This window comes from Pristiophorus japonicus, chromosome 13 (genome assembly GCF_044704955.1).
Source record: "Pristiophorus japonicus isolate sPriJap1 chromosome 13, sPriJap1.hap1, whole genome shotgun sequence".
Lineage (NCBI taxonomy): Eukaryota > Metazoa > Chordata > Chondrichthyes > Pristiophoridae > Pristiophorus > Pristiophorus japonicus.
The window spans coordinates 6,476,901-6,495,599 of record NC_091989.1 but is presented as its reverse complement, the minus strand read 5'-3'; the positions used below and the strand labels follow the sequence as shown (position 1 = coordinate 6,495,599).

Below are 18,699 nucleotides of genomic sequence, written 5' to 3'. Positions count from 1 at the left end.
AACAACAACTTGTATTTATATAGCGCCTTTAACATTGTGAAACGTCCCAAGGCGCTTCATAGGATTGTTATCAGATTTAAAAATTTGACACCGAGCCGCATAAGGAGAAATCAGGACAGATGACTAAAAGCTTGGTCAAAGAGGTAGGTTTTAAGGAGAGTCTCAAAGAAGGAAAGAGAGTTAGAGAGGCGGAGAGGTTTAGGGAGGGAGTTCCAGAGCTTGGGGCCCAGGCAACAGAAGGCACGGCCACCGATGGTGGAGCGATTATAATCAGGGATGCTCAAGAGGGCAGAATTAGAGGAGCGCAGATATCTCGGGGGGTTGTGGGGCTGGAGGAGATTACAGAGATAGGGAGGGGGCGAGGGCCATGGAGGGATTTGAAAACAAGGATGAGAATTTTGAAATCGAGGTGTTGCTTAACCGGGAGCCAATGTAGGTCAGCGAGCACAGGGGGTGATGGGTGAGCGGGACTTGGTGCGAGTTAGGATTTGATTGCTCTGGAAATTCATCTCGGGCCGTGATACAGCACAGGCGGTATGGGATTGGCCACCCGTTATACGCAGCGCCTGATATTCAGAACCATCCACTACAATGGGCGCTGCATGTAAATGGGCGGCCTTTCCCCTACCGCCCGAGTTGTGCCATCGCCCGAGACAAATTTCTAGCCCATTGTCTTTTGATGGTATTTTATTTGAAAACACTTGTGTCAGCTGTGGCTCAGTGGGCAGCATACTCGCCTCTGGGTTAGAAAGTTGTGGGTTCAAGTCCCACTCCAAGGACTTGAGCACGAAAAACAATCTAGGCTGACACTCCCAGTGCAGTGCTGTGGGAGTGCTGCACTGTTTGAGGTGCCGTCTTTCGGATGAGATGTTAAACCGAGGCCCCGTCTGCCCTCTGAGGTGGATGTAAATATCTAATTCGGAGAAGAGGAGGGGTGTCCTGGCCAGAATTTATCCCTCAACCAACATCACGAAAACAGCTGACCTGGTCATTATCACATTGCTGTGTGTGGGAGCTTGCTGTGCGCAAATTGGCTGCCGCGTTTCCCACATTACAACAGTGACTACATTCCAAAAGTACTTCATTGGCTGTAAAGCGCTTTGGGACATCCTGAGATCGTGAAAGGTGCTATACAAATGCACGTCATCAACATGGTCACCTTCAAATCTTTCTCAAATCCTTTTAATGTATTGATTTTACACTACCTGAATGGATCAATAGGTTATCGTCTGCGGAGTGTGCTCCCGAGCTATAGAGCCCGGAGTGGGTCCCAAGTTCGATCCCCAGGCTCTGCTGCTCAGACCACCTCCATTGGAGCATCAGTTGGAGTGTTCTGATTGGGCCCGGTGTCCTGAATGAGGGAGGCAAATACCAACCAGGGTTGCTCCTCCTCCTCGCTATCCTGTGACCCACGCTAGAAGACGGACTTTGAGTGTGGATGGGATTGGGCTTGGCTGCAATGCTTCCTGTGGTCAAACAACTTACCGACACTCAGCTGCAGCAAGAGAAGTGTCCACTTGGGTGCAGGAATCCAGGTGCCCAGATAACAAAAGTCAGCTCCTTCAGAAAAGGAGGCTAGCAAGTTAGAAAACATACTTTAAATAAGAACATAAGAAATAGGAGCAGGAGTAGGCCATCTGGCCCCTCGAGCCTGCTCCGCCATTTAATAAGATCATGGCTGATCTGATCATGGACTCAGCTCCACTTCCCCGCCCGCTCCCCATAACCCTTCACTCCCTTATCACTCAAAAATCTGTCTAACTATGCCTCCTAGTTCTAGATTATGCTACGAGGAAAACATCCTCTCTGCATCCACCTTGTCGAACCCCCTCAATATCTTATATGTTTCAATAAGATCACCTCTCATTCTTCAGAATTCCAATGAGTATAGGTCCAACCTACTCAACCTTTTTTCATAAGTCAATCTCTTTATCTCAGGAATTAACCTAGTGAACCTTCTCTGAACTGCCTCCAATGCAAGTATATCCTTCCTTAAATAAGATGACCAAAACAGCCTGCAGTACTCCAGGTGTGGTCTCACCAATACCCTGTACAGTTGTAGCAGGACTTCTCTGCTTTTATACTCTATCCCCCTTACAATAAAGGCCAACATTCCATTTGCCTTCCTGATTACTTGTTGTACCTGCATACTAATAAATCAAGGCGTTATTAAAAGAAAGAAAGACGTGCATTTATATAGCCCCTATCACAACCACCGGACGTCTCAAAGCGCTTTACAGCCAATGAAGTACTTTTGGAGTGTAGTCACTGTTGTAATGTGGGAAACGCGGCGGTCAATTTGCGCACAGCAAGCTCCCACAAACAGCAATGTGATAATGACCAGATAATCTGTTTGTGATGTTGATTGAGGGATAAGTATTGGCCCCAGGACACCGGGGATAACTCCCCTGCCCTGCTTCGAAATAGTGCCATGGGATCGTTTAATCTTTTATGTGCACCTGAGAGAGCAGACGGGACCTCGGTTTAATGTCTCAACCAAAAGACGGCACCTCTGACAGTGCAGCACTCCCTCAGCACTGCCCTGGGAGTGTCAGCCTAGATTTATGTGCTCAAGTCCCTGGAGCGGCGAGAGTGCTACCACAGAATGGCTGACATGAAGAAAATAAGAGTATGTCGGCTTTTGAACAGAAATTAGCAACGTGGAAAGGATATTTCATGATTGCAGTAGATAATATTGGGTTGAGTGGACAATATTATTTACGTAATTAGAGAGCATTCAATTTCTGCGATTGATTACACTTCATAAGTTCATTGAAGAGTTCAAATGACACAATGCACCACAGCTTTGCCATCATGGTTTTTGTCATCATCTGAACCCTGGGATGAAATGTTTGCCTCTATATGGAAACATTAGAGGTGGCTTTATTCAACTTATGCGATTTTTGATTGGCATCCAGTGTCAAAATGGACATCAATAGTCAGGACTCTTCAGGCATGGGAGCTGTGAATAAGCCCTCACTGATAGATTAATGAGTATGATGTAATTGCTGCAAGTTTAGCCAATGGTAAGCGACAACCAATGAACAGAAACGAACGCAGCCGGTGTATAGTGCAAATCGCCTGCAATTTCTAAAAACGACTGCATTTTCTGCAGTCTGGAGCAGTCCGTGTTCCACGTGTATGTACAGTGTGTGAGGTTGCAGCCCCTGTTCCATTACTTGAAGGGGCTGCTCCTCGATTTCTGGTTGCACTTCAGTCCCACGCTCCTGTATCTTTGGGCACCCTGTGCGGAGGGGAGCGGGCAGGTCGGGAGGCCTCCTCGTAGGGCTGCTCCTGGGCCTGGCCAAGGGGGCCATTAACCAGTCCAGGCAGTGGGCGGTCGAGGGGGTCATTCAGCCCGACTGCCTGCCTCTCTTCCGCGGCTACATCCGAGCCAGGGTGTCCCCGGGCATGGAGCACGCGGTGTCCATCGATACGCTCGCGGCCTTCCGCGAGAGGTGGGCACCGGAGGGACTGGAGTGTATCATTATGGCAGGGAACAGAATTTGAATTTGATTTGTTAAGGTTTCTTTTAATTTTTTTGTTAATTTGCAGCTTCTGGTGGTAGTGCCCCTTTGACATGGTTGAATTGTGTTATTTAAAAAGAGTTGTATAATGCAAGTAACTATCAACCGCAGAATGTGTGTGTTTGTGTGTGTGTGTGTCTGTACACTCCAGTGAAGCAGATCACCTGAAATAAATGAATAAACCTATTAAAATGTTTACAAGTTGTGTAAGGGAATGTCAGACTCCGAGGGTGGGGAAAGGGAACTCTGAGGTTGAAATGGCTCCAAGATGATGCACCTAATGATGGGAATTCCGAAGCCAACCCTGTGTGGCAAACTTGGCAATTGGATCTGGGAACCATGCAGCTCCACAGGACGCAAGCACTGTTGATGATTGACTACTAATGGAACCGGGAAGGATAGAGCTCTCCCTGGGATTCTTCCCACCTGCACATATAGAATCATAGAACGGTTACAACACAGAATGAGGCCATTCTTCCCGTCGAGCCCATGCCGGCTCTCTGCAGGAGCACCTCAGCTAGTCCCCCTCCCCCGCCCTTTCCCCGTAGCCCTGCACATTCTTTTCCTTCAGGTATTTATCCGACTCCCTTTTGAAAGCCACTATTGAATCTGCCTCCCCCATCCTTTCAGGCAACGCATTCCAGACCCCAATCACTCGCTGAATAAAAACATTTTTTCTCATGTCGCCTTTGGTTCTTCTGCCACTCACCTTAAATCTGTGTCCTCTGGTTCTCGACCCTTCCACCAATGGCAACAGTTTCTCTCGATCTACACTCTCCAGACCGCTCATGATTTTGAACACCTCGATCAAATCTCCTCTCAACTTTCTCTGCTCCAAGGAGAACAACCCCAGCTTCTCCAGTCTATCCACGTAACTGATGTCCCTCATCCCTGGAACCATTCTCGTAAATCTTTTCTGCTCCCTCTCTAAGGCCTTCAAATCCTTCCGAAAGTGCGGTGCTGCAGACTATCGCTTTAATGGGCAGGCTGGTCCGAGCTGGGCAAGCAGCAGGAGACACGACATCTTGTGCGGTCTGAGCTGATTAATCTTCGGCAGTACTCCTGTGCAGACTTGGGGCTCTCTCAACCGTGGCTCTGCCAAGCTGCACCGAAGCTCTCTGGATCTAGTTCATTTCATACCCTCAGGACACACAATCAATTACTTTTGAAGTATAATCGCTGGTATTGACGTGGACAAACAGAGCATTCAGCCCACGCACAGCAGACTTCCACAAGAAACAAATGAGTTGAGCACTCAAGAAGTTCGACACCATCCAGGACAAAGCAGCCGCTTGATCAGCCCCCCATCCACCACCTTCAACATTCACTCCCTCCACCACCGGCGCACCGTGGCTGCAGTGTGCACCATCTACAAGATGCACTGCAGCAACTCGCCAAGGCTTCTTCGGCAGCACCTCCCAAACCCACGACCTCTACCGTCTAGAAGGACAAGGGCAGCAGGCGCATGGGAACACCACCACCTCCACGTTCCCCTCCCAGTCACACACCATCCCGACTTGGAAATATATCGGCCGTTCCTTCATCGTCGCTGGGTCACAATCCCGGAACTCTCTCCCTAACAGCACTGTGGGAGCACCTTCACCACACGGACTGCAGCGGTTCAAGAAGGCGGCTCACCACCACCTTCTCAAGGGGCAATTAGGGATGGGCAATAAATGCCGGCCTTGCCAGCGACGCCCACATCCCGGGAACGAATAAAAAAAAACACATAACCCTGACAGTGTTGGTCTAGTTAGGAGTGTTGGCTTGGGGCACCGAGAGAACTCTCTGCATCTTTTTGTTTTCATGTCCACCTAAACGGGCAAAAAGTTTAACATCTCATCTGACTGACGGCACCTCCAGCCGTGCAGCACTCCCTCATGACTGCATTGGGGTGTCAGTCTATATTGTGTGCTCAAGTCCACAGTAGGACTTGAACCCACAGGCTAAGTGAGTGGGCAAAAATTTGGCTGATGGCGTATAATGTGGGAAAATGTGAGGTTATCCACTTTGGCAGAAATAATAGAAAAGCAAATTATAATTTAAATGGAGAAAAATTGCAAAGTGCTGCAGTACAGAGGGACCTGGGGATCCTTGTGCATGAAACACAAAAGGTTAGTATGCAGGTACAGCAAGTAATCAGGAAGGCCAATGGAATGTTGGCCTTTATTGCAAGGGGGGATAGAGTATAAAAGCAGAGAAGTCCTGCTACAACTGTACAGGGTATTGGTGGGGCCACACCTGGAGTACTGCGTACAGTTTAGGTCTCCTTATTTAAGGAAGGATATACATGCATTGGAGGCTGTACAGAGAAGGTTCACTAGGTTGATTCCGGAGATGAGGGGGTTGACTTATGAAGAAAGGTTGAGTAGGTTGGGCCTATACTCATTGGAGTTCAGAAGAATGAGAGTGATCTTATTGAAACTTATAAGATAATGAGGGGGCTCGACAAGGTGGATGCAGAGAGGATATTTCCACTGATAGGGGAAACTAAAACTAGGGGATATAGTCTTAGATTAAGGGGCCACCCATTTAAAACTGAGTTGAGGAGGAATTTCTTCTCTCAGAGGGTTGTAAATCTATGGAATTCTCTGCTCCAGAGAGCTGTGGAGGCTGGGTCATTGAATATATTTAAGGTGGAGATAGACAGGTTTTTGAGCGATGAGGGAGTAAAGGGTTATGGGGAGCGGGCGGGGAAGTGGAGCTGAGTCCATGATCAGATCAGCCATGATCTTATTGAATGGCAGAGCAGGCTCGAGGGGCCAAATGCAGCTATTTCTTATGTTCTTATTCCAGAGTCGAGAGTGCTACGATTAAAGTCAGCAAAGCCAGTGCAAGTTGGGGTTTGAACCTGTGACCTTGCTGGACTGTACGTCTCAGTACTAACCCGGGTTGTACATTTACTCAAAGCTTTCGTGGGAGCCGTCCTTTGAATTGTTATGAATAACATGTACTGTCAGTGATTTCACTCATTAGTGAATTTTGCAGGGAAGTTTACAGTTAGTGTATCAGTAATTACAGCACAACCTTGATTATCCGCATTCACTCTTCATTAACCACAAGAATTTGCGTGGGATTTACAGCTTAGTTTTAAAAAAAGCTAAAATGCAATGAAGCATTTTCAATTAATCTTTCACAGACTCTGGGTCCTTTATTCATATAAAGTATAAATTGTTTGCGTCTGAGTGTTCAGTACCTGGTAGAATGTGTCATCCTCACAGCTGTTATTTAGCATTGGCTCAGACAATCATAGAACATAAGAAATAGGAGCAGGAGTCAGCCATACGGCCCCTCGAGTCTGCTCCGCCATTTAATACGATCATGGCTGATCCGATCATGGACTCAGGTCCACTTCCCTGCCCGCTCCCCGTAACCCCTTATTCCCTTATCAGTTAAGATCAGTTGGAAACAAGGCTCCATTAAAAATATCTAATTTAAAAAATGGAAAGCCATGGGTCTTACCTGCACATGCTGGGCACTGGATTAGGCTAGACCAATCAGAAAATAAGAACTCAGTGTATCACACCAAGTATAAAGGAGCTCTTGGTTGTCTGCGGATTTCCACCATTGGTTGGCAGGATTGCCTCTGTTATGGGCAATAACTGAGCTTCTTGTGTATCTCCCATTAGTTCTGTCTGTTTGAAGCTCCTCAGACCACCCACAGAGGGGGAGAAATCCGGGTCGTTTGCGCCTCCCGTTAGCAAGGGGGCGATAACGGGGCGCAAATGACTTTTCGCTAACAACTCCCGCAGGAGTTTACCGGCGGTGGTAACCGGTAGCGACGCGCTCCGCTGCGCCGGCCACGATGACGTCATCACCGTACGCAACGACCCATTTTCGCCCCGCAGTGAAACCTCGGTATCGCCCCCTGAACCTTCAGCGGGGCGGAATTTAACGGGGAGCTGGGGTATTGGGAAACAAAATGGCCGACTTACTGCGCGATCGCGAGGTCCGTGCCGCGAGCTTGCAGCCTGGCGCTCCGCTTGTGTGCCAGGCTACTCCCCAGTGGTCCAGGGAGGGACCCGTTTCCCGCTCGCAGTCGGCAGCTTGGCCCCTCCCCTTTAATGAAGGGGCGGGCTCTGTCCTCGTGGCAGTGCTACGCGTCACTCACCATATCGCTGCACCCCTCACGGAACCTTTTCATCCCGCGTCCGCCCCACAGAGCAAGTGGGGCGCGATATTTTGTGCTCCACTTGCTCTCGGGGGTGACAACCTGAACATAGGTCGCGGGCCGGGATTTCCGCGCCTGCCGCAGGAACCCCCGCCTCATGGCTGTTACTGCTCCCAAACGGGGCGCAACCCAATTTCACCCCCAAAAAGTATTTTCCCACGATTGAAAAATTCATCTCGGTTCAGGAGTTACAATAAGAGTTAGAAATAGACTGAAGAACATCAGAGATCCAGTAAGTTACCGCCACAACATTGTGTCTCCTTAAATTTCATTCCTGACCCATATTTCTCCCGGGAATGCTGGTACCCTCTGTCTATCCTACATCAGGCGGGAGAGTGATCCCTGTCAAGTGGCCAGGCAGTGCAGGATTTGCATAAGAACATAAGAATTAGGAGCAGGAGTCGACCATTTGACCCCTCGAGCCTGCTCCGCCATTCATCATGATCATGGCTGATCTTCGACCTCAACTCCACTTTCCCGCACTATCCCCAAATCCCTTAAATCGCTTTGTTCCCCAAAATGTATCAATCTCTGTCTTCAATATACTCAATGACTGAGCATCCAGAGCTCTCTGGGGGAGAGAATTCCAAAGATTCACCACCCTCTGAGTGAAGAAATTTCTCCTCATTTCAGCCCTCAATGGCCGACCACTTATCCTCAGACTGTGACCCCTGGTTCTAGACTCCCCAGCCCGGGGGAAACATCCTCTCAGCATTAACCCTGTCAAGCTCCTTAAGAATTTTATATGTTACAATTAGATCACTGTAGTGTAATTGCTTCATGGTTTCTTTGCTTAAGAATTCCCAGCTACACATTTGCTGTAAACAACTAACTGGTTTATGAACGAAGGTTTAACAACCAAACTGAACCCGACCAGTTCATCCACCAGGCTCATAACTGCACGTCTCATCGTAGAGAACCTGAACTCGATTAACTGGGGTTTTATTGAGTCTTGTAAACACCACGTGACTGGCTAAGCCACTCACAGTGCAACAGCTCCACAACTATTTTTGTAAAACCATAAATCAAGTGCTCTCCTTATTAACGGGAGGCACTAAAACCGACAAATAAACAAATTAACTTTTTACCACAACTTAAATTAAATTAAAATTTGGTTGCCGGGGGTGACAATGCACACCAGTCCCTCCGGCGCCCACCTCTCGCGGAAGGCCACGAGCGTACCGGTGGACACCGCGTGCTCCATCTCCAGGGACACCCTGGCTCGGATGTAACCGTGGAAGAGAGGCAGGCAACAACTCCACAAACCTGTGAGCAACCTCACAGGTGCCTACATAAGAACTTAAGAACATAAGAAATAGGAGCAGGAGTCGGCCATTTGGCCCCCCGAGCCTGCTCTGCCATTCAATAAGATCATGGTTGATCTGATCAGCTCCACTTCCCTGCCCGCTCCCCATAACCCTTTACTCCCTTATCGCCATTACACTGCTTCTTTTGTTTCGAAGTAAGGTATTTATTTATAAATATTACAAAAGATTACTTATCTACATCATGAGTACAAGTTTACAAATTTGACTGCTGGGCCCGAGTATCTTGTTGTAAGCGTTTAGTCTCCTCACACTCAGGCCTCCATTGCTTTCCATTTGGCTGGCCGGGCCCGTTTTCTATATTCTCCTTTGGCTCAGGAGACCGTCTTGGGGGAATTTCTGTTTTCAGGGCGTGTGGCCCAGAATTCCTGACCTCGATCTTCCTGTGTCCGCTTCAAACCCTTACATCAGTCCTCCTGTTGGCTCTCTTCCTGAGATCTTGATATTCCCAGTTATTAATATCCTGATTAGTTGGTTTGCGTCTCATTCCTCTAAACTCTAAGGAATATCGGTCTAGTCGACTCAACCTCTCCTCATAGGGCAATCCCCTCTTCCCAGGAAACGGTCTCGTGAACCTTCACTGCACTCCCTATAAGGCAAGTATGTATTGCCTTAGGTAAGGAGAGCAGAACTGTGCACAGTGCTCCAGGTGTGGCCTCACCAATGCCCTGTATAATTGTAGTAAGACTTATTTAATCTTATACTCTAACCCTGATAGATAGATTTTTAACCAATAAGGGAATTAAGGGTTACGGGGAGCGGGCGGGTAAGTGGAGCTGAGTCCACGGCCAGATCAGCCATGATCTTATTGAATGGCGGAGCAGGCTCGAGGGGCTAGATGGCCGACTCCTGTTCCTAATCCTTATGTTTAACCCTCTATAACCAAAGCATCGAAGAGCATCAGATATTGAAGATGTATGCTGGGAATTTGAAGACATAATTGTGCGATGGGTGATGCAAGGTTGGGGCTGCTTAGTGAATAACTGGATAGAAATGGTTAAAGATATGGGAGTTACCATAGCTAATCCGTGCTCTGTTTAAAGCATGGAAATTGGATGGCTTTCCTGTCTGAAGAAATGTGTAAAATTAGTGGTTGTTTTTAGTATAAACTGATGGACTTGGTTGTGTGGCTTGGAATGGTAAGAGAATGAATGAAAATAATATTTTTCCATCTACCCGATCGAATTGAATTTTGATCAGGTGGATGTTAGCAGTGAGTACTATTACTGCAGGCTGTGCTGTAGATTTAAAGGGATAGAAATTTGGTAAATTTGCGCCTCCTTTTTGCACCACCAGGGGGCGTTTACGGGGCATAAAGCCTTACTGCCCGGGCGGGGCGCTGGCAACGACTCCCGCCATATTGGGGGGGAGTTTAGCGGCGGCGCTACGGCTTTGCGCCCCGGACTCCAGCGCCCGGAGATCGTGTCGCCATCGCTGGGCGAAAGCATCGACGGCTGCAGGAGGCGCGGATCGGGAGGCCTGCTGTTACCGGGGCGACGGTTAAAGGCCAAGTGGCCGATGGAAATTAGATAAAAACCGTACCTTGTGTTTCCCGCCACTCCGTTTGCTGCGTGGGGTCCTGATCGCGAGCACTCGGCCCGGTGCTCTGCTCATCGCGCGGCTCCCCTGCTCCCCGCTGGTCCAGCGAGGTTCCTCTTTTATTCGCAGATTTGGCAGCGTGCGCCTGCCCCTTTAAGTGAGGGAGGGGCCTCTCGGACACGGCAGCGCTGCGCGGCCCAGTGATCACCGCTGCTGAGGCGTCCGCCCCGTTAGCGTCCCGGAGGGGCAGCGGACACTCAATTTAGTGCTACACTTCCTTCCGGGGACACTAACCCGAATTTCTCGAGGGGACGGGACTTCAGCGCCTGGCGCTAACTCTCACGCCTCCCCCAAACGGGGCGATAATGAATGTCATTTCCCCTTGCTCTGAGGCTGCAGTCCTGTTGTATCCTGACACACGGCATCCTGTGGCTCAGCTAGACAAGAGCGAAACTCACCCAAACTGTGCCAAGTAAGTTCAAAGGCCAAGCAGCTCGGAACTAGTCACAACGTCATGGAAAATTTCACATTTATATTTTATTTGTTCCAGGGATGTGGGCGTCGTGGACAGGGCCACCATGAGAGGTAGCTTGACCCATTTACAGATAGTTGTTCCAATATGTGCCAGGAGGAAGCAATTACAACCTCATTGCTTCTTCAAACCATTTATGCTCATCGGGAAGGGTCAACGGTAATCATCGCCTGCTCCCAATATTCCACTGCAAAAGCAAAATACCGCGGACGCTGGAATCTGAGATAAAAACAGAGAATGCTGGAAATCTCAGAGGGTCAGGCAGCATCTGTGTAGAGAGAAACAGAGTTAACGTTTCGGGTCGATGACCCTTCGTCAGAACTGGGAAATGTCCGAAATGAACAGATTCTTTAGGAGGGCTGAGAGGGGGAGGGGAGGGAAGAACAAAAGGGAAGGTCGGTGATAGGGAGACAGCAGGAGAGATTAGAGAGACAAAAGGGATGATGGGCCAACTTGAGATGGTAATGGCCAGAATTAGAAAAAGATGAGCTGGATAGGGCGTGAATGGCGGGGTAATTACTGGCTGCCATGGGCAACAGAGAGAGAAAAAATTCCATTGTTGCACGAGAAGACATGAAAACTGCCCTTCAATCTGGTTCAGCTACTTAACTTGTCTATATTCTGTCGCTTTCTTTAATTGGCCCATAAACATCTGGCAGCTTGTCCTGACAGGGCAAGGTTCCAGGGACAGTGGCATTTCCAATTTTTTTGAGGGTTTAAATTCCTCAATACTGCCAGCAGTAAATTAAAATATTTAAACAAAGTTCTTACCGCACAGGCAGATCATCGCTAAAGCAGAGGCGGACAATCTATTAATAAAGGTGAGAATGTCCCGCCTGCCTACCTGAAAGTAGACCACCATTGGCTGACGTGATCTGCTGCCTTCAATAGAGTTTGCTGGAAGTTTATTCCTCTTCACGGTTCCAGAAAAATCAGAAGCCATTTCGCCGATGTAGCTTGTCTTTCATAAGAACATAAGAAATAGGAGCAGGAGTCGGCCATTCGGCCCCTCGAGCCTGCTCCGCCATTCAATACGATCATGGCTGATCATGAACCTCAACTCCACTTTCCCGTCCGGTCTCCATATCCCTCCATTCCCCAGGACTCCAAAAATCCATCAATCTCAGCCTTGAATATACTCAACAACTGAGCCTCCACAGCCCTCTGGGGCAGAGAATTCCAAAGATTCACCACCCTCTGAGTGAAGAAATTCCTCCTCACGTCAGTCCTAAATGGCCGACCCCTTATCCTGAGAATGTGACCCCTGGTTCTAGACTCCCCAGCCCGGGGGAAACATCCTCCCTGCATCTACCCTGTCAATCCCCCTCAGAATCCATGGAAAGTTCTGGGTCCCCATTACAGCACCCAACTGCCTCTTGATGATTCCAGGCTTTTGGACCCCACTACCCTACCTGGTATTGATCACGATATTGATCACTTTTTGTGTGAAGTAATATTTGACATCAATTCTGAACTTACCATTCACCAGTCCGTGCCAATGTCCTGTTGTCCTGCAGATAGGGTTTGACTTGAAAGTGTCATCTGAATTCAACTTTTCTATTGCATTTAGTATCTTGTATTTTTGTTTTGTTTATTCATTCACGGGATGTGGGTGTCGCTGGCAAGGCCGGCATTTATTGCCCATCCCTAATTGCCCCTTGAGAAGGTGGTGGTGAGCCGCCTTCTTGAACCGCTGCAGTCCGTGTGGTGAAGGTGCTCCCACAGTGCTGTTAGGGAGGGAGTTCCAGGATTGTGACCCAGCGACGATGAAGGAACGGCCGATATATTTCCGAGGGAGAGTGATGTCTCTTGTTAGGTTTCCACTTTCTGGCATCCTGAAGAGTCGGACTTTTTCTGTTCTTTCCCCCTAACGCAGCTCTCTGACACCAGCGATCAGATTCAATGCTCTATATTGCAACGAACATTCTCTGTATTTTAGCCTCAACAACCAAATAATTGTTAAATATTTAGTTTGAGAAAGTTCAGGAAGCCTGCACAATTTAAACTATTGTTATTAACCATTTTATTATCTATATATCTCCCCTCAGGTTATGCGGCTACCCTCCATTCTATGATGAAAATGACTCCAGGCTGTTTGAACAGATATTAAAGGCAGAATATGAGTTTGACTGTCCGTACTGGGATGACATCTCCGACTCTGGTATGTTGAAGGGCACCTTTTGTTAAATTGGTTCCCATAATGTTTGCATTGCTGTCAAGGCCACAGTTTTACACCCAGCTCGACCTCACCACCACTTCTCTCGACACCCCCACTCTCTCTAAATTGTCAGACTGCTTGTCCGACATCCAGCACTGGATGAGCAGAAATTTCCTCCAACGAAATATTGGGAAGACCGAAGTCATTGTCTAGGATCCCCTCCGCAAACTCCATTCCCTAGACACCGACTCCATCCCTCTCCCCAGCATCTGTCTGAGGCTGAACCAGACTCTCATATTTGACCCTGAAATGAGTTTCCGACCACATATCCACGCCATAACCAAAACCGCCTATTTCCACCTCCGTAACATCGCCCGTCTCCACCCCCTGCCTCAGCTCATCTGCTGCTGGAACCCTTCATCATCATCATCATAGGCAGTCCCTCGAAATCGACGAAGACTTGGTTCCACTCCTAAAGTAAGTCCTTTGGTGGCTGAACAGTCCAACAGGAGAGCCACAGACCCTGCCACAGGTGGGACAGATATTCATCGGGGGAAGGGTGGGGGGGTGGTACTGATTTACCACGCGCTCCTTCCGCTGTCTGCGTTTGACCTCGTCACGCTCGCAGCGTTGAGACTCGAGGAGCTCAACGCCCTCCCGGTGCACTTTCTCCACCTCGGGCGGTCTTCGGCCAGGGTCTCCCAGGTGTCAGTGTGATGTCGCACTTCACCAGGGAGGCTTTGAGGGTGTCCTTGTAACGTTTCCGCTGAAACCCTTATCCATGCCATTGTTACCTCTAGACTTGACTAGAAACTCGGCTGCCCATGTCCTAACTCGCACCGAGTCCCGCTCACCCATTACCCCTATGCTCGCTGACCTACATTGGCTCCCAGTTAAGCAATGCCTCGATTTTAAAATTATCATTCTCGTTTTCAAATCCCTCCATGGCCTCGAACCTCCCTATCTCTGTAGCCTCCTCCAGATCCACAACCCCCGAGATATCGGCACTCCTCTAATTATGCCCTCTTGAGCATACGTTCTGGATGCCATATTATAGGAAGGACATGATTGCACTGGAGAGGGTGCAGAGGAGATTTACGAGGATACTGCCAGGAATGGAGAATCTTAGCTATGAGGACAGATTGGATAGGCTGGGTTTGTTCTGCTTGGAACAGAGGCTGAGGGGAGACCTCAGTGAGGTGTATAAAATGTTGAGGGGCCTGGATATAGTGGATAGAAAGGGCCTATTTCCCTTGGTGGAGGTGTCAATTACGAGGGGGCATAGGTTTAAGGTGGTTGGAAGGTTTAGAGGGGATTTGAGGTGAAGCTTCTTAATGCAGAGGCTTGTGGGGGTCTGGAACTCATTGCCTGGAAGGGTGGTAGAGGCAGAAACCCTCATCGCATTTAAAAGGTACTTGGATGGGCACTTAAAGTGTCTTAACCTGCAGGGCTATGGACCTAGAGCTGGTAAGTGGGATTAGACTGGATAACCTCTTGTTGGCCGGAGCAGATATGATGGTAAGTACTGCAGGGAATCGAATATGGCCAGGGTGATCTCTTGGCCTAGTTTCCATTGCCTGGATGGGTCAGAGAGGAATTTTTTCCCCCAACTGGCCTGGGTTTTTATCTGTTTTTTTGCATCTCCCAGGAGATCACATGACTCCGGTTGGGGTGGAGTGTAAAATATTACAATACATGGGGTAGCACAGTTGTGTGAGGCGGACTGGTTGGGCTGGATGCTCTTTACCTGTCTGCCATTGTTCATTGGTTTATATGTAACTTTCAGGGCTGCTGACCGAGGGCCGTGTGGCTCTTTGTCGGCCGGCGCGGACACGATGGGCCGAAATGGCCTCCTTCTGCGCTGTAAATTTCTATGTTTCTATGTTTCTATCCCCGATTATAATCGCTCAACCATTGGTGGCCGTGCCTTCAGCTGCCTGGGCCCCAAGCTCTGGAACTCCCTCCCTAAACCTCTCCGCCTCTCTACCTTTCTTTCCTCCTTTAAGACGCTCCTTAAAACCTACCTCTTTGACCAAGCTTTTGGTCACCTGCCCTAATTTCTCCTTATGTCTCTCGGTGTCAAACTTTGTTTGGTAACGCTCCCGTGAAGCACCTTGGGATGTTTTACTACATTAAAGGCGCTATATAAATACAAGTTGTTGTTGTTTATTACCCACCACGAGTTGCACTGAACAGGCGATGATGGGCCTTCTCCTTGAATTGCTGCACTCCTTGTGGTGATGGTATTTCCACAAAGGTGTTATGTGGAGAATTTGGCGATATTGGCCCAGCGACGATGAAGGAATGGCAGCGGGAAGGAATGACGGTATATGTCCCAGTCAGGATGTTGTGTGGCCTGGAGGGGAGTTTGCAGGCGATGGTGCTCCATGTCACTTGTGGCCTTTGTCCTTCTCGGTTGTGGAGATCACGGAGCGGGGATGTGTTGTCAAAGTTAGCCAGGTGAGTTGGTGCAGTTCATCCTGTCGATACGACAGTGCGCTGCAGGTGGTTGAGGGGTGTGGATCTTGAGTCTAACGGCGGGGATCCACCGATCGAATGGACTGTTTTGTCCCGGATGATGTGGAGCTTCTTGAGTGTTGCTGTGGCTGGAACATCTGGAAGAGTGGTGAATATTCCATCACTCTCCTGACTTCAGCCTTGCTGATGGTGAAAAGCTACTGAGGAGTCAGGAGGTGAGACACTCGTCACTGAGCACAAAGCCTCCCGCTCGCTTAGAGCATAAGAAATAGGAGCAGGAGTCGGCCATTCGGCCCCTCGAGCCCGCTCTTATAGCTGCAGTGTTGATGTCACTGGTAGTATGAGTTGCAGCAGCATCCACACCCACTGAAACTCTTTGCCTTGAAACTACACTGTGTGAATATTAGCGTACAAACACGTCGAACATTTAGCAAGCTGCTATAAACTCTCTTGCCTGCTTTGTTACCAGGAGCATTAGCCTATTTATTTTAGCAAGCTAAGAAGTTTCACGTAAATGTGTTAACCGTTTCAATGCTAAAATTCTTCAATGTAATTTCAAGGCCTTTGCGTAATCTGATAGCAAGAAATATGTGCTTCAATTCTTAAGAGGAAAAATTCTTCATGCACTTCATCTTATTGAAACGTATAAGATTCTGAGGAGGCTGGACAGGGTAGATGCTGAGATGATGTTTCCCCTCATGGGTGAATCTAGAACTAGGGGGCAGAGTTTCAGATTAAGGGGTCGCCCATTTAGAATGGAGATGAGGAGGAATTTCTTCTCTCAGAGGGTGGTGAATCTGTGGAATTCTCTGCCCCAGAGAGCTGTGGAGGCTGGGTCATTGAATATATTTAAGGTGGAGATAGACAGATTTTTGAACGATAAGGGAGTCAAGGGTTATGGGGAGCGGGCGGGGAAGTGGAGTTGAGGCCAGGATCAGATCAGCCATGATCTTATTGAATGGTGGAGCAGGCTCGAGGGGCCGAATGGCCAACTCCTGCTCCTAATTCTTATGTTCTTATATACGAGTCCAGACAATGAATGCCAATGATTATTCAACCACATGTCATAGCTCAACCCAATCCAATCCTGATGCCTCCAGACTTGTACTTTACAACAGGAGTCACTGGATACGGACCCTGGCCTTGGAATTCTTCGGAGCCTGACCCACCGCACATGTGCGGATAAACTGAAACCCTCGTCCACCCCAGCCCCAGCCCCTGTCCGTGCTGCAGTAGCTGATCTCAACCAGGTCCACTGTAGAATTCTCACAGGGCTTGACAGGGTAGATGCAGGGAGGATGTTTCCCCCGGGCTGGGGAGTCTAGAACCAGGGGTCACAGTCTCAGGATAAGGGGTCGGCCATTTAGGACTGAGATGAGGAGGAATTTCTTCACTCAGAGGGTGGTGAATCTTTGGAATTCTCTGCCCCGGGCTGTGGAGGCTCAGTCTTTGAGTATAGTCAAGGCTGAGATCAATGGATTTTTAGATATTAAGGGAATCAAGGGAAATGGGGATAGTGCAGGGAAAGTGGACTTGAGGTAGAAGATCTGCCATGATCTCATTGAATGTCGGAACAGGCTCGAGGGGTCGAATGGCCGACTCCTGCTCCTAATTCTTATGTTGTTATGTAAGGGTATCACTAGTGGCATCGGTGTCCCTGAGCTAGGGAGAGGAGAAGTCAGTGCTTCCGCTCCTGACCACTATCCAGTGCCGCTTGTTGGAAAATGCACGTGTGTGACTGTTGGACGAGAACTTGACTGTGCTGGCCCATGGCTGGCGTGTGTACTGTCTGGGCTGACCATGAAGAATGGTCACTGTGTTGAACAAATGGGGCGGTGGGCGGATTGCCAGCTCTTTTTATTGGCATTTTATCTTCCTTATGTTTCTTTTTCATTCCTTGTGATCCTCAGGGGCTGGGGTCGCTCGGTTGGTTGATCACCAGAGGGTAGAAAGTGTGGGGATTTTAATTCCCAGTCGTGCTCATTCAGACTCTCATCCTTGTGAGATAGCAACAGATGAGAACCATGTATTAAAATGTACGGCAACTGAGTAGCGTCTTGCTGTTAAGTAATAAAATGATTGCACTAACAGACATTACCCCTAAATGCTATATCCAATGGGCATCTTGTGCCTAACAGTGATAAGTCCATGTGTTTTTTTCCTCTTTTTTCCCCCATTTTATTATGAATAATCCCTTAATTTTTCAAAATTTTATTCATTCATGGAATGTGGGCATTTCTGGCAAGGCCGGCATTTATTGCCCATCCCTAATTGCTCCTTGAGAAGGTGGTGGTGAGCCGCCTTCTTGCATGCATCTGAGTGTCTCGCTGGGCCATTTCAGAGGGCAGTTAAGAGTCAACCACATTGCTGTGGGTCTGGAGTCACATATCAGCCAGACCGGCTAAGGTCGGCAGATTTCCTTCCCTGAAGGACATCAGTGAACCAGCCGGGTTTTTACGACAATCCTGTAGTTTCATGGTCGCCATTATACTGGCTTTTTATCTGATTGATTGCTGCCCCTGTCCAACTCTTTTCCTGCCACTTCCACTGACCACACTCGATCAGTTTCGCTGGGCAGGCCACATAGTTCGCATGCCGGATACGAGACTCCCTAAGCAAATGCTTTTTGCGGAGCTCCTTCATGATAAACAAGCCAAAAGTGGGCAGCGGAAACGTTACAAGGACACCCTCAAAGCCTCCCTGGTAAAGTGTGACATCCCCACGGACACCTGGGAGACCCTGGCCACAGACCGCCCGAGGTGGAGGAAGTGCATCCGGGAGGGCGTGGAGCTCTTCGAGTCTCAACGCAAAGGGCATGAAGAGTCAAGCGCAGACAGCGGAAGGAGCGCGCGGCAAACCAGCCCCACCCACCCCTTCCCTCGACGACTATCTGTCCCACCTGTAACAGGGTCTGTGGCTCTCGTATCGGACTGTTCAGCCACCAGAGAACTTACTTTGGAAGTGGAAGC

General features: G+C 48.8%; 1 protein-coding gene across 1 annotated transcript in view; it reads left to right on the top strand.

The window, feature by feature from the left end:
* Positions 1–18,699, top strand: part of camk1da (calcium/calmodulin-dependent protein kinase 1Da) — a 602,900-nt gene that overhangs the window by 535,177 nt on the left and 49,024 nt on the right. Inside the window, exon 7 of the mRNA XM_070896562.1 lies at positions 13,143–13,255. Within this exon, the coding sequence (XP_070752663.1) occupies positions 13,143–13,255 (113 nt within the window). The remainder of the gene's footprint in view (positions 1–13,142; positions 13,256–18,699) is intronic.